Genomic DNA, 13,431 nt, shown 5'->3' with positions numbered 1-13,431 from the left:
GCACCCGGTGGGTTGGGGACAAACCCCTCTGTCACCAACCCCGCCGTTCCAACCCCGGGATGTCCGTTCTGATCAGCGTCTGTCCCTGTCACCCCCTCCAGCACTCCTGTCCCCCACTGTCCCCACCACACTGTCCCTGTGACACCCATCCCTGTCACCCCCATCCCCTGTCCTCACCCCCTCCTTGTCCCCATCCCGTGTCCCAACCGGAGCCACCAAAGGGCCGCTCTGGCCCTGCCCGAGGTGACCTCGGTCCCTCCCGCAGTGGCTCGGGCCCGGCTGTGCTGCTGCGGGGCTATTTTTGGGCCATTCCCCCTGTCCCGTGCCTCTCCCAGCCCGGCTTGTGGGGACAGCAAGGAGCTGGCACAGCCGAGGGACACGGCTCTGGTGTCACTTGTCCTCCACCCCTGCACAGACACGTGGGGACAGCGACACTCCGATAAGGACTGGCTGTACTGGGGACAGGGATTGGCTGTCCTGAGGCAAGCCCAGGCTTTGGTGCCCAGAGCTGGTGGCTGCCAGCCAGCGCAGGGGGCTCTTCCCTCTTTCCCACATCCCCTGATGTCCCCCTGTCCCAGCATCCCGATGTCCCCACGGTCGTGCTCGCAGTCCCTTGAAAGCAAAGTGTCCCCTCCAGGACCCCCATCCGGTGGGTTTGGGGCTCCCCGCCGGTGCTGTCGTGGCCAGGGGGCCCTGTTGCTGCCCCTCCTGGCTCCCTGCCAGCTGCTGGATATTTTTGTGGCCATCGGGAACAGCAGGTAGCCACATCCTGCTGCATCGGGCTGGGCAGGTGCCAGCTCCCACAGCCCGGCCAGTGGGTCCCCCACAGTGTCACTGTCACCAGCTGAACCTCACCCTGCTGCTTCCCGTTCTGCTCGGGAGTGGTTCCAGGAGGGGACAGCACCGGGGAGGGGCCGGGGCACGGTGTGGGGTGGGTTTGGCTCTCACAGGTCCCTCGGTGGCACCGTGGCACAGCCACACCTCGTGCCCGGGATGCTCCAGACTCAGTTGTGTCCCTCGGTGGCACCGTGGCACAGCCACACCGCCCGCCCGGGATGCTCCGTGCTCTGCTGTGTCCCTCGGTGGCACCGTGGCACGTCCGCTCCGTACGTCTGGGTCCCTGAGGGCTTCGTGGGACGTTTTTCCGTGTGTCCGGGCAAAGCACCCCTGCCCTTTCGGGAGCAGCTGCCGCCTCGGGGACAGCAGGGTGGCCGGTGGCACCGGGCCAGCGAGGGGCCACGTGCCCGGGCCGCCAGGCACACCGGGGGGGGACCCGCTCCCTGCGCCGGCTGCCGGAGCCAGACAGTTGTTTAATTTCCCAGGCGCAGGGCGGGAGGGGGATGGAAAGTTTCCCGGGGCTGCCGGGGCCGGGACGGCCGCACGCTTCCTGCTCCGCACCGGGGGCGGCGGGGCCTCGCCGCCGGCGCGGGGGTCCCTGAGTCGGGCCATGCTGCCCACCACGCGCTGCTCGCCGGGGGCTTCTCCGGCCACGTCCCCCCGCGGTTCCCCCCGCAGTTCCCCCCGCAATTCCCCCGTCTTCTTCAGGAAGCTCCTGATGAACCAGAGCATCCGCCTGCAGCGGCGCTTCACCGTGGCGCATCCCCTCTGGTAAGGGGGGGACGCTGGCGGGTCCCCGCGGGGAGGGTGGCACCAGGCTGTGCCGCCGGGACAGGGACAGTGGCTCCCCCCAGAGCTGTGGCGCGTCCTCAGGGCTGTGGGGACGCGGGGGACGAGGAGGGGACTGCGGGTGTCCCCACATGGTCAGGGGCTGAGCCGGGCGGGGGGAGCGGCCGGACGAGCGGGGCTGGGCACGGACACGCTCACGGGCAGGGATTCGCGGCGGGGTGGCCCGGTGGGGACGGAGGGGGGCTTTGCCCTCCAAATCAAGGCACCGACCCACCCACCGCGGCTCTTGCCCTCCCTCCCCACCTCGGAGATCTGTGGGGTTGGTTTTGGGGTGCCGACCCCACCTGCGCCGTGGGGCTCAGCACATCCCTGCTCAGCAGCGACAGCATCTATTTATAGCGGCCCCGGCCCCCCCCGCCACGGACACCGCTCGGAGGTCATTAACGCTGAAACGAGGGGGGTTAATTGCGCACCAAGCCCGTGGCAGGGGCTCGCGTTCCCCGGGGCTGTCCCCTGCGGTGGCAGCGGGGTCAGGGGTGGTGGCACGGGGCCGGGAACAGACGCGGGCATCACCCCGCGGGGCCGTCGGAGGGACAATGAGGCTTTGTGTCGCCGGTACCATCGGGGATGGGAAGCCGAGGCAGGAAAACAAGGGGCTGCGGGATGGCATGACGCGGTGCCGGCTGGCACTGCCACTGCCAGGGACACAGCCACAGCCACCGGGGCTGCCGGAGCGGGACGATGCTGCCGGGGAGCCGCTGCCCGTCCCGGAGGCATTCCTGCATCGGGTAGGTGCTGGGCTCCCGCCGGGCTCACGGCGGCCCCAGCGGCATCTGCGCTTTCCCGGCGCTCGGGGGTGGCTCGTCCCCGTCCCCGCTGCGGGGACTGCGGGAAGGGACAGGCGCTGGGTGGCCCTCGCTGTGTCCCTGGTGCGTGCAGCCTTTCCCATGACCCCGGGGCCGGCAGCGCAGCAGGGTGGGTGAGGTGGCCGCGGCCAGCTTGGGGACACTGCAGGGTCACCATCCCTGTCCCCCCCGCATGCACACGGCTGCCAGGTGACTCGGCTTGGGGTGCCCCTGGGCTGTCGCCAACGTGTCCCCAGGGGCCAGGGCTTGGCTTCTGCGTCGGTTTCTGTCCTTCGATGTCCCCTGGCTCCGTGCCGTGGCTGGGATATTGTCCCCTCCGTGGGACACGGCGCCTCGAGACGGGGCTGATGGAGGCTTTGGGGCTTTGGAGGACTTGGGACAGTGGTGCTGGTGACAGGTAGGGGGAGGGACCGGCAGGAGCCAGCCCGCCCCGGGTCTCTGGAGCTGGGAGCTTCAGGGAATTGAGTCCTGTCCCAGCTGGGTGACACGGGACAGCCTGGCTCTGCTGATCTGTGTCCCAAGTCCCAGAGCCCACTGTGCCAGCCGGGAGCTGAGAGGCTCCATGTGCACCGAGCTGTGCCCGTTCTCAGCAGCAGCCGGAGGAGCCAGCAGGGCCACACCGGGCACCAGTGTCACCACAGGGTCACCGAGCCGGAGCACGCTGTGCAGAGCGAGATGGTGGCACAGAGAACCCGGCAGCATCCCCTGGGCTGAGGTCCCTGTGCCACCCGCCCCGTGCCAGCCTTGTCCCCTGTCCCCTCACAGCTTTGACCTGGAGAATGGCCCCCCAGGCCGGGGAGCGCTGGACCCCCAGGCCAGCCCGGGAGCGGGGCTGGTCCTGCAGGGCACCTTCACCCACGGCCAGCGCCGCGAGTCCTTCCTGTACCGCTCCGACAGCGACTACGACCTGTCCCCAAAAGCCATGTCCCGCAACTCCTCCATCGCCAGCGACCTGTGAGTGTCCCCCCAGCCCACATCCCCTGCGACCCCCGAGCCTCCCCGAGCCTCACGCTCCCTGTGCTCCCGCAGGCACGGAGAAGACATGATCGTCACACCCTTTGCCCAGGTAGGTGCCACCGCCGTGCCCTGCCCGGGAGGGGACGCGGCCTGCAGCCAGCAGCGGGGTGGGTGTCCCGGGGGGGTCCGCCCGACCCCAGCCCCCTCTCTCCCCCCAGGTCCTGGCCAGCCTCCGCACTGTCCGCAGTAACCTGACCCACCTCCAGGACCGCGCCGGCATCAAGTGAGTCGGGGAGGGATGGGAGGGCCAGGATGTCACCTGAGTGGGGACCCCAACCCATGGCAAGGGGAGGGCACCGCTGTGGGGGTCGCAGCTACTCAGCCCCCCGTGTTTCACAGGCGAGGATCGAGCAGCAGCCTGCCCTCGGGGAGCAAGACCAGCCTCTCCGGTGAGTGCCGGGCCACGGCGGTGGGGAGGTTTTAGGACGAGCTGGCTGTCCCTGTGTCCCCAGGCGTGTCCTGCCGTGCCCTGGGGGTGCAGCGACTCCCCCCACCCCTCGCCCCAAGCCAAGGCAGAGCTGCGGCTTTGCCCTTTGGGATCCATGTCTGGTTTTCGGCAGCTCCTCCCGCCTGGCCGCCCTTCGCGGCGGTGGAAAAGCTCCCGTTGACGTCAAACCTTCCATTAATAAAACCCGGGCGGTGAGCGGGGCCCCGCGGGAGCCCGGCTGTCCCCGGGGCTGGCTGTCACCCCGCGGGGACAGCGTGGCACTCCGCGTGCCATGGGCACAGCGCCATGGGGCTGAGCCCCGCTGCCCGGGGATGCCCGAGCCCGACCCCCGCGTCCCCCCGCGCCCCCCGCCGCCCCGCTCGGGGGGTGCCGTGACCCTCGGTGCGGGTGAGCCCCCGCCTTTGGTGTGGCAGCAGCCCCCCCGTGCCGGGTGGCCGCGCTGCTGGCGGGTCCCTTGCCAAGCTGGCGGGTGCCCCCAGCAGAAGATGCCCACCAGAAGCTCTCACGGGAGACCCTGGAGGAGCTGGATTGGTGCTTGGACCAGCTGGAGACGCTGCAGACCCGGCACTCGGTCAGCGAGATGGCCTCCAACAAGGTAAGGGACGCTGTCACGGCCACCCTGGTGGGCGTGGGGACCCCAGAGCTCCCCAGGATGTCCTGCCAGCCCCCCACACCGCTGACCCTGCCGACCACCCACAGTTCAAGCGGATGCTGAACCGGGAGCTGACGCACCTCTCGGAGACCAGCCGCTCCGGGAACCAGGTCTCCGAGTACATCTCCAGCACCTTCCTGGGTGAGGCCCCCCCTGCTCTGAGGTCACCTCCCCGGGGGCAGCAGGGTGGGCTTTGTGTCCCCAGAGAGCTGCTGTGCCCACGGGGATGGTGGCAGTACTGGGTTCTTGTGGAGGAATAGAATGGGGGGACACGGTGTTTGTCCTGGCTGGGAGTGCTGGCTCATACTGGTCTGTACTGGTGCACTGGGGCTGTTGGGGCTGTCCTTGTGTGCCTGGAGGAGTGTCCAGGGGTCCCTGGCAGATGTGTGGCCTGTGGATGGGGGTGAGGTGAAGTGCTGCAGCCCCCCAGATTGTCACCGTGTGACCTGTGCCCGTCCTCAGCGTGACACGGGGGGATGCTGGCGGTGAGATTTGGGCTCCTGGCCTGCTCACAGCCCCTCCGTGTCACCCCAGACAAGCAGCACGAGGTGGAGATCCCCTCAGCACTGGCAAAGGACAAGGAGAAGGAGCGGAGGAAGCGCCCCATGTCCCAGATCAGCGGCGTCAGGAAGCTGAAGCACGGCTCCAGCCTGGCCGCCGCCGGCATCCCCCGCTTCGGGGTGCGCACGGACCACGAGGCGCTGCTGGCCAAGGTGGGCCCTGGCAGGGGTGACCCACCCCACCGCGGGGTCCCCAGCACCAGCCCCCCATGGATCTCTGTCCCTCTGCTCCCCAGGAGCTGGAGGACACCAACAAGTGGGGGCTCGACGTGTTCAAAGTCGCCGAGTACTCGGGGAACCGCCCGCTGACCGTCATCATGTACAGCATCTTCCAGGTGAGCGTCCCGCCGGGATGTCCCCGTCCCCGTGGCCGGGTGGGGACGAGCCACCTCCTGCCTTCCCGCAGGAGCGTGACCTGATGAAGACCTTCCGCATCCCCGTCAACACCTTCATCACCTACATGCTGACGCTGGAGGATCACTACCACGCCGACGTGGCCTACCACAACAACCTGCACGCCGCCGACGTGGCGCAGTCCACACACGTCCTCCTCTCCACACCTGCGCTGGAGGTGATTCCTGGTCACCTGAGGCCACCCGGGTGTGCCTGGGGGGCTGTAACTCGTCCCCAATGCCTGTTCCCACCGTTCCTAGGCTGTCTTCACAGACCTGGAGATCATGGCTGCCATCTTCGCCAGCGCCATCCACGACGTTGATCACCCCGGCGTCTCCAACCAGTTCCTCATCAACACCAGTGAGCTGGGGAGCAGGGATGGAGCTGGGGGATACTGGGGGACCCCAGGGGTCACCCCGGGGTGACCAGAGCCATCTCACAGACTCGGAGCTGGCCCTGATGTACAACGACGCCTCGGTGCTGGAGAATCATCACCTGGCCGTGGGCTTCAAGCTCCTCCAGGAGGAGAACTGTGACATCTTCCAGAACCTGAGCAGGAAGCAGAGGCAGACGCTCCGTAAAATGGTCATCGACATGGTATGGGGGGGCTGGACCACCCTGGGGGGGTCTGGGCTGGGGGATCAGGCTGAGATCCCTTCCCACCTCTCCCTGCCCAGGTGTTGGCCACGGACATGTCCAAGCACATGAACCTGCTGGCGGATCTGAAGACCATGGTGGAGACCAAGAAGGTGACCAGCCTGGGGGTGCTACTGCTGGACAACTACTCCGACCGGATCCAGGTGGGGACACAGCTGGGGAATCCTTCCCAGCACTGCAGGTGTCCGTTCTGGCTCTGCCCCATTTGGTGCCACCACCCTCCCAAACCCAGCTGGGGGGACAGAGAGAGTTGGTGGCACAGCGTGAGTGGCCCTGGGGGACAGAGGACACAGCGTCCATGCCTGCAGGTCCTGCAGAACATGGTGCACTGCGCCGACCTCAGCAACCCCACGAAGCCTCTGGAGCTGTACCGGCAGTGGACCGATCGCATCATGGTGGAGTTCTTCCACCAGGGAGACCGGGAGCGGGAGAAGGGCATGGAGATCAGCCCCATGTGTGACAAGCACACCGCCTCCGTGGAGAAGTCCCAGGTGGGCTGTGGCGGCCTGGGGACAGCGCGGGGGACGCGGGGCCGGGCAGGGGGCTCAGCTCTTCCTCCCCCCAGGTGGGATTCATCGACTTCATCGCCCACCCGCTCTGGGAGACGTGGGCCGACCTCGTGCACCCCGACGCCCAGGAGCTGCTGGACACGCTGGAGGACAACCGGGAATGGTACCAGAGCATGATCCCGCGCAGCCCCTCCCCTCCGCCCGAGGGACCCGCCGTGTCCCCCGCCACCACCGACAAGTTCCAGTTCGAGCTGACGCTGGAGGAGGAGGAGGAGGGTGAGTCGGACACGGAGCTGGAAGGCGCCGAGAGCCCCTTGGACGAGGACAACAGCGGCTCCAAGACGCCCGGCACGGATGACTCGGAGTCTGCCGACACCAAGCGCCTGTCCCCCGGCCCCGGGGACCGGGACTCGCCCGTGCCCCGCCCCAGGGACGTGGACAACCAGCGGGCGCTGGAGGGGACCCTGCCGAAGGACGGTGGCAGCGGGTGCTCCGTGCCAGGGCCCGAGGGCAGCCAGGGGCTGTGTCTGGACACAGAGGGCAATGTCACATTCCTGTCCCTGGGCACGTAGCGGCACCGGCCCGAGGGTCCCCTCGCTGCCCGGGGACAGCGGGGAGCTGGCACCGGGGAGCACCGGCACTGTTGGGACTTGGAGGCACCCGGGTTGTGTCCCCGTTTGTCAGCTGGGCAGGTCCTGACAGGTACGAGGGCGCTGCTGTCCTTCTCCCTGCTCCCAGCTGCTGGGAAAGGTCCCTGTCCCCTTCAGACAGGGCGTGGGGACACCGTGCTGTGCCCCCAGGCCAGCCCTGGGCACATCCCGCCCCGCAGGGCTGGAGGAAGGTTCCAGCACCTTTCCAGGTGTCCCCTTGCAGGACAGCAGCCCCATGGTGGGATGAGGTGGGCAGAGGGTGCTGGTGGCACCGGCGCACGGCACGGGCACGGCTCCGGGGTTTATTTATTTGGGAATAGGTTCACTTTTTAAAGCCTTTTGTAGCTCACTTTTTACTACGAGCCTCTCCGAAGCTCACACACATTTTTGGGGCGGAAAGGTGCATTTTTGGGGAAGGAAGTTGCATTTCCCCTCTGCGATCACTCCAAACGCCGTTTGTATTTCACATTTCGGACCCTGGCGGGTGCTGTCACCCACTCCACACCCCATCTCCAGCGTTCTGCCTGGGGCAGGGTCCTTTGGGATTCTCCCTTCACCTTCCAGAGATTAAACCCGGTTTGTTCCACCCTAAACACGAGCCTTGTAAGCGCCTCTTTGTGTCACGGGAGCCTCAGCCCATGTCCCCAGGGACCGGCGTGGTTGGTGGCCCCGTCTCCCGCCGGGCAGCGGGCAGGACCTGGCTCTGTGCTGGAACAAAAGCGATCTCCTCCCTGGAAACGCCGATCCATCGCTGGCAAACACGACCTGCTAAGGTAAATATTTAATCGCCGGCTTGGCGCGGTGCGGAGTCCGATCGCGGCTCTTCCGCATTGCTCCCCACGGTGATTTATCTCCACAAACACGTCCCCACCCCTGGCACTGCCCTGGCACGTGGGGCCCTCGCCCCCTGCCCGCCCTGCCAGCAGCGATGGTTCTTTCCCAGCACAGAGGTTTTTCCAGGCTCCGGCCGGGAGTGCCGGGTCCTGCACAGGGGGGTGGTGGCTCTGTGCCATCCCTGCTGGGTGCTGATGTTCCTCATCCCTCAGGCAGGGAGGCTGTGCTGTCAAACGCCTCGGATCCAGGTCCAGCCCAGGCTCTGCGGGGCTGGAGCGGGGCAGGAGCGGGTGGGAAAAGCCCTTTTCCCCCGTTTCTGGTGGAGGGGCTGCGGCACAAGGAGGCGGTGGGGCTGTTGCCTGGGAAAGCTGATGGAAAATGCCCACAGGAGCCAGACCCATCCCTGAGCCTGGATCTAACCCTGAGCTCAGACCCATCCCTGAGCCTGGATCTAACCCTGAGCCTGGACCCATCCCTGAGCCCGGACCCTCCTTGAGCCTGGATCCATCCCTAATTCTGGATCCATCCCTAATTCTGGATCCATCCCCAGTTCTGGATCCATCCTGCAGCTGGCTCCATCCCTAAGTGCGGATCCATCCCCGAGCCCGTGTCCACCCCCATGGCCGTGTCCATCCCACGCTGGACTGTCCGTGTCACCCCACTGTCACTGGGGGCTGTGGTCAGTACCCCCCCCTGCCCACCCAGTGCCTGGCGAGGGGCAAGGAGCCGCAGCGGGGCAGAGACCACGGGCGGGGCAGGGCAGGGCAGTGCCCGGGAGGCTCCCGGGGCCCCGGGCAGGGCAGGGCAGGCCCGGGCAGGGCGGTGCCGCTGCCCTGAGGCCGCCATATGCTGCTGGCCCTAATCCCCGCTGGAGCCTCAGGGCGAGGGAGGACATGGCCGCCCCCACCTGCGCACCAGCCCCGCCTCAGCGTCAGCCGCCCTGTCACGGGAAGGATCAGGCTGCCCGCCAGTGCAGGACTGGGGAAGGCGTCGCGATAGTGCGCCATGTCGCGACAGGGAGGCTGTCAAACCTCGATCCCCCCCTTTGAGCGGGAATGGTTCGCCCTACACCCCCGCCAGGCAGGGGGTGGTTCATCCCGCGCCCCGCGGAGCGCGGCCGGACCGCACCACTGCGCGCTGCGGGAGGAGGGGGCGGCGCCCACCACCGCGCCGGGAGGGGGAGCTCCTCCCCCCCGTCCGCCCGCTGCCCATCAAAGCGCGCCGCCGAGCCAATCAGCGCTGCCCTCAGGGGCGCGCCCGTGACGTACGGGCTCATTTGCATAGAGAGCCCCGCCCCTCAGCCGACGTCACCCGGGCTCCGCATCTGCTGCAGTCGCTGCGGGGAGGAGGCGGCGGCGCGAGCGCGGCAGAGGTGAGACCCCCCCCCCCACCGGGACCCCCACCGGGACCCCCCCACAGCGACACCCCCGCAGGGACCCCCCCCGAGACCCCCTCTGTGACCCCCCCCCGGCACCGGGAGGGGAGGGGCGGCTGCAGCGGAGGAGGCGGGAGGCGGGGGGGGGGGGATGATGATGATGATGGATGCGGCGCGGGGGGGGCTGCGCAGGGCCTGGGGGGGGGGTCTCGGTGCGGCGGGGACCGAGTGGGTGCAGCAGGGTCGGGCCTGCGGGGAGGTGACCCCCTCCCCATCAGCACCCTGACCCCCCCCCAGCCGCACTCTGCACCCCCCCACCCCGCAATCAGCACCCTGCGCACCCCCCATCAGCATCCTGAACCCCCTTTCCTTGCAACGCTGCACCCCCCCCAAACATCACCACCCCTGAACCCCCCCATCAGCACCCAGCACCCCCTCCCTGCAGCGCCCTGCACCCCCCCATGAGCCCCCTTATCAGCCCCCCCTCCATCAGCACCCCGAAATGCCCATCAGCACCCAGCACCCCCTCCCTGCACCCCCCTTTACGAACTCCCCACATCCCCTCTGCCCGGCATCCCCCTGCTCCATCCCAAATCCCCCTGTGTCCCCCTGCCCTCCCCATGGAGCCCTGTGTCACCCCACACCCCTGTGTCACCCCACGGTTCTGTGTCACCCCACGGCTCTCTGTCACCCCATGGATCTATGTCACCCCATGGATCTATGTCACCCCACGGCTCTGTGTCACCCCACAGCTCTGTGTCACCCCACAGCCCTGTGTCACCCCATGGCTCTGGCACCGCGCTGGCCACAGCGTTGCGGGGACACCGCTGCCGCCGGTGCCATTTTGTCACCGGGAAGATGCGGGCGAGGCTGCGGCGCCCCGGCCGCACCCCCAACGCCACGGCAGATCCCGGGAGCCGCGGCAAATCCCGGGAGCCGCGGCAATTCCAGGCGGCTCTGGCAAATCCTGAGAGCCACGGCAAAGCCTGGGAGCCACCGCAGATCTCTGGAGCCGTGGCAAACCCCGGGGGCCACGTGCCCCACATTTACGGTGGACACGCCGTGGGGTCCCTGCTCTGGGGGTGACAGGAGGTGGCCTCCCCGAGCCTTTTGGGGCTGGGTGATCCATTGACAGCCACACCATCGCCCATCCTGAACCAAAATATTCCTGATCCGTGCCGGTGGTGCCGGGAAATGGCTGCAAACCGGGGCCTGGCACCGCGGAGGCTGCGGCCACCGGCCCCGTCACGGCCTCTGCCCCACCTTGCAGATGGCGTCCGCTACCGACTCCCGCTATGGGCAGAAGGAATCCTCGGACCAGAACTTCGATTACATGTTCAAGATCCTGATCATCGGCAACAGCAGCGTGGGGAAAACCTCCTTCCTGTTCCGGTACGCCGACGACTCCTTCACGCCCGCCTTCGTCAGCACCGTCGGCATCGACTTCAAGGTCAAGACCATCTACCGGAACGACAAACGCATCAAGCTGCAGATCTGGGTGAGGAGGGAGACCCTCGGGGGGACCCCAGACCCCTCTGCTGGGGTGGGGTGATGGGGAGGGGGTGATGGTTGGTGTGGGAGGTGGATGGTGCAGGTGGAGGTTGGTGTGGGGTGATGGTCAGTGTGGGGTGATGGTCACCATGGTGATCACCATGGGGTGATGGTCAGCGTGGGGTGATGGTCAGTGTGGGGTAATGGTCACCATGGGGTAATGGTCAGTTTGGGGTGATGGTCACCATGGGGTGATGGTCAGTGTGGGGTGATGGTCAGTGTGGGGTGATGGTCACCATGGGGTGATGGTCAGTGTGGGGTGATGGTCAATGTAGGGTGATGGTCAGTGTGGGGGATGATGGATTGTTGCTGTGGAGGGTGATGGTTGATTGGATGATGGTCAATGTGGGGTGATGGTCACCATGGTGGTCACCATGGGGTGATGGTCAATGTGGGGTGATGGTCAGCGTGGGGTGATGGTCATTGTGGGGTGATGGTCACCGTTGGATGATGGTCACCATGGGGTGATGGTCACCGTGGGGTGATGGTCAGTGTGGTGTGATGGTCACCATGGGGTGATGGTCACCATGGGGTAATGGTCAGTGTGGGGTGATGGTCAGCGTGGGGTGATGGTCACCATGGGGTGATGGTCACCATGGGGTAATGGTCAGTGTGGGGTGATGGTCAGCGTGGGGTGATGGTCACCATGGGGTAATGGTCACCATGGGATGATGGTCAGCGTGGGATGATGGTCAGTGTGGGGTGGTGGTCAGTGTGGTGTGATGGTCACCATGGGGTAATGGTCACCGTGGGATGATGGTCACCGTGGGATGATGGTCAGTGTGGTGTGATGGTCACTGTGGGATGATGGTCAGCGTGGGATGATGGTCAGTGTGGGGTGGTGGTCAGTGTGGTGTGATGGTCACCATGGGATGATGGTCACCATGGGATGATGGTCACCGTGGGATGATGGTCAGTGTGGAGCTGCCCCACCAGGAGTGGGATGTGGTGGATCCCACCATGGTGGATCTGCCCCCATGGAGCCGGCGGTGGCCCCGGGGGTGTCCCTGTGTCCCTGGAGGTGCCATCCTGCTGTCCCCTGCGCCAGGACACGGCCGGGCAGGAGCGGTACCGCACCATCACCACCGCCTACTACCGCGGGGCCATGGGCTTCATCCTCATGTACGACATCACCAACGAGGAGTCCTTCAACGCCGTGCAGGACTGGTGAGCGCCAGGACGGGCTCTGGGCACCCCAAACTCCCCCAGCCGCCCCCTCCCCACCCCTCTGATCCCTCCCTGCCTTCCCCAAGGTCCACCCAGATCAAGACCTACTCCTGGGACAACGCCCAGGTCCTGCTGGTGGGGAACAAGTGTGACATGGAGGATGAGCGCGTGGTCTCCTCGGAGAAGGGCCGCCAGCTCGCCGAGCACCTGGGTGAGTTGGGCAGGGGGGACCCCCCGCCATGGCTGCCAGACCACAATTAATTTAATTAAGGGTTTAATTCCCTCCGTGTAATTGCTCCGCTCCGACGTCGGCGGTGACTTGGCACCCAGAGGGAAACCACGGAGCCGTTACACACCTTAAACTCTCTGAGAGACGCTGGGGGGAGGATTTGGGGGGTGAAAAAATGAGATTTTGTGGGTGCTGGGGGCAGGCTGCAAACCCTTGAGATGTTGAACGAGGGGAGGAGCAGCTGCGCGAGGTCGGACGCGGGGGCCGGAGCTTTGACGCGTGTCCCTCGTCCCTGTGTCCCCACCCCACGCCCCCTCAGGGTTTGAGTTTTTCGAGGCCAGCGCCAAGGACAACATCAACGTGAAGCAGACCTTCGAGCGGCTGGTGGACATCATCTGCGAGAAGATGTCGGAGTCGCTGGACACGGCCGACCCCGCGGTCACCGGCGCCAAGCAGGGCCCCCAGCTCACGGACCAGCAGGCCCCCCCTCACCAGGACTGTGCCTGCTAGGGGCCAGCCCCTCCCCAAAACCCCCCAAAAACCGGTCAGTGCACCCCAACCCCCCCCACCCCGAGCTCCTCCTCTTGGGGGTCCCGCGGGGGTTTTTGCTGCTGATACCTCCGAAAGGGCTGCGGCCCCTCTAGGAGCCCCCCACCCCAATTCATTAGGCTATGCCCCCCCACCCCTTAATTTATTTTTAAGCCTGGGCTGGTAGAAAACTCCCCCCACCCCCCCATTCTGCTTTTAATCACTGTCAAGAAATCATCAATCACCCCCAGCCCCATCTCTCCTGGTGAGCCCCCCCTGTCCTGGCACCCCCTGCCCTGGAGACCCCCCTGTCCTGGGACCCCTGGCTCTGGGACCCCTGGCTCTGGGACCCCCAGATCTGGGACCCCC

The 13,431-nt window shown here is 66.8% G+C and overlaps 2 protein-coding genes across 6 annotated transcripts; both read left to right on the top strand.

Moving 5' to 3' along the window:
* Positions 1 to 1,293: 1,293 nt before the first annotated feature.
* PDE4C (phosphodiesterase 4C) lies at positions 1,294 to 7,863 on the top strand. 4 transcript variants are annotated; one of them, XM_058859037.1, is made up of 15 exons: positions 1,296 to 1,608; positions 3,258 to 3,446; positions 3,522 to 3,558; positions 3,668 to 3,732; positions 3,849 to 3,898; positions 4,440 to 4,552; positions 4,657 to 4,750; positions 5,144 to 5,322; positions 5,406 to 5,504; positions 5,576 to 5,740; positions 5,823 to 5,922; positions 6,005 to 6,159; positions 6,240 to 6,362; positions 6,528 to 6,710; positions 6,785 to 7,863. In XM_058859037.1, exons 1-15 carry the CDS (start codon positions 1,448 to 1,450, stop codon positions 7,298 to 7,300), a joined length of 2,229 nt encoding a protein of 742 aa, XP_058715020.1. In that variant the 5' UTR covers positions 1,296 to 1,447; the 3' UTR covers positions 7,301 to 7,863. The 4 variants fall into 4 exon arrangements, with proteins under 4 accessions (XP_058715021.1, XP_058715020.1, XP_058715019.1 ...); XM_058859036.1 differs by having other exon boundaries at positions 4,437 to 4,552; XM_058859039.1 differs by lacking the exon at positions 1,296 to 1,608 and adding an exon at positions 1,836 to 2,414 and having other exon boundaries at positions 4,437 to 4,552.
* On the top strand, positions 7,847 to 13,387 carry RAB3A (RAB3A, member RAS oncogene family). 2 transcript variants are annotated; one of them, XM_058859042.1, is made up of 6 exons: positions 7,847 to 8,151; positions 9,497 to 9,584; positions 10,858 to 11,085; positions 12,187 to 12,305; positions 12,392 to 12,516; positions 12,854 to 13,387. In XM_058859042.1, exons 3-6 carry the CDS (start codon positions 10,858 to 10,860, stop codon positions 13,042 to 13,044), a joined length of 663 nt encoding a protein of 220 aa, XP_058715025.1. In that variant the 5' UTR covers positions 7,847 to 8,151; positions 9,497 to 9,584; the 3' UTR covers positions 13,045 to 13,387. The 2 variants fall into 2 exon arrangements, with proteins under 2 accessions (XP_058715025.1, XP_058715026.1); XM_058859043.1 differs by lacking the exon at positions 7,847 to 8,151 and having other exon boundaries at positions 9,081 to 9,584.
* The last annotated feature ends 44 nt before the right edge of the window (positions 13,388 to 13,431 follow it).

Source organism: Poecile atricapillus, chromosome 28, assembly GCF_030490865.1.
Source record: "Poecile atricapillus isolate bPoeAtr1 chromosome 28, bPoeAtr1.hap1, whole genome shotgun sequence".
Lineage (NCBI taxonomy): Eukaryota > Metazoa > Chordata > Aves > Passeriformes > Paridae > Poecile > Poecile atricapillus.
Note: the sequence above shows the minus strand (reverse complement) of the source record. Positions and strands in the feature narration are given on the sequence as shown.

Excerpts from the sequence above, each read along its gene's own strand:
- PDE4C (XM_058859036.1), top strand. The coding sequence starts at position 1,448 with ATGCTGCCCACCACGCGCTGCTCGCCGGGGGCTTCTCCGGCCACGTCC. Across the intron at positions 3,559-3,667 it reads TCGTCACACCCTTTGCCCAG|GTCCTGGCCAGCCTCCGCAC; the intron begins GTAGGTGCCACC and ends CTCTCCCCCCAG. Across the intron at positions 3,733-3,848 it reads CAGGACCGCGCCGGCATCAA|GCGAGGATCGAGCAGCAGCC; the intron begins GTGAGTCGGGGA and ends CGTGTTTCACAG.
- RAB3A (XM_058859042.1), top strand. The coding sequence starts at position 10,858 with ATGGCGTCCGCTACCGACTCCCGCTATGGGCAGAAGGAATCCTCGGAC. Across the intron at positions 11,086-12,186 it reads GCATCAAGCTGCAGATCTGG|GACACGGCCGGGCAGGAGCG; the intron begins GTGAGGAGGGAG and ends CCCCTGCGCCAG. Across the intron at positions 12,517-12,853 it reads CCAGCTCGCCGAGCACCTGG|GGTTTGAGTTTTTCGAGGCC; the intron begins GTGAGTTGGGCA and ends ACGCCCCCTCAG.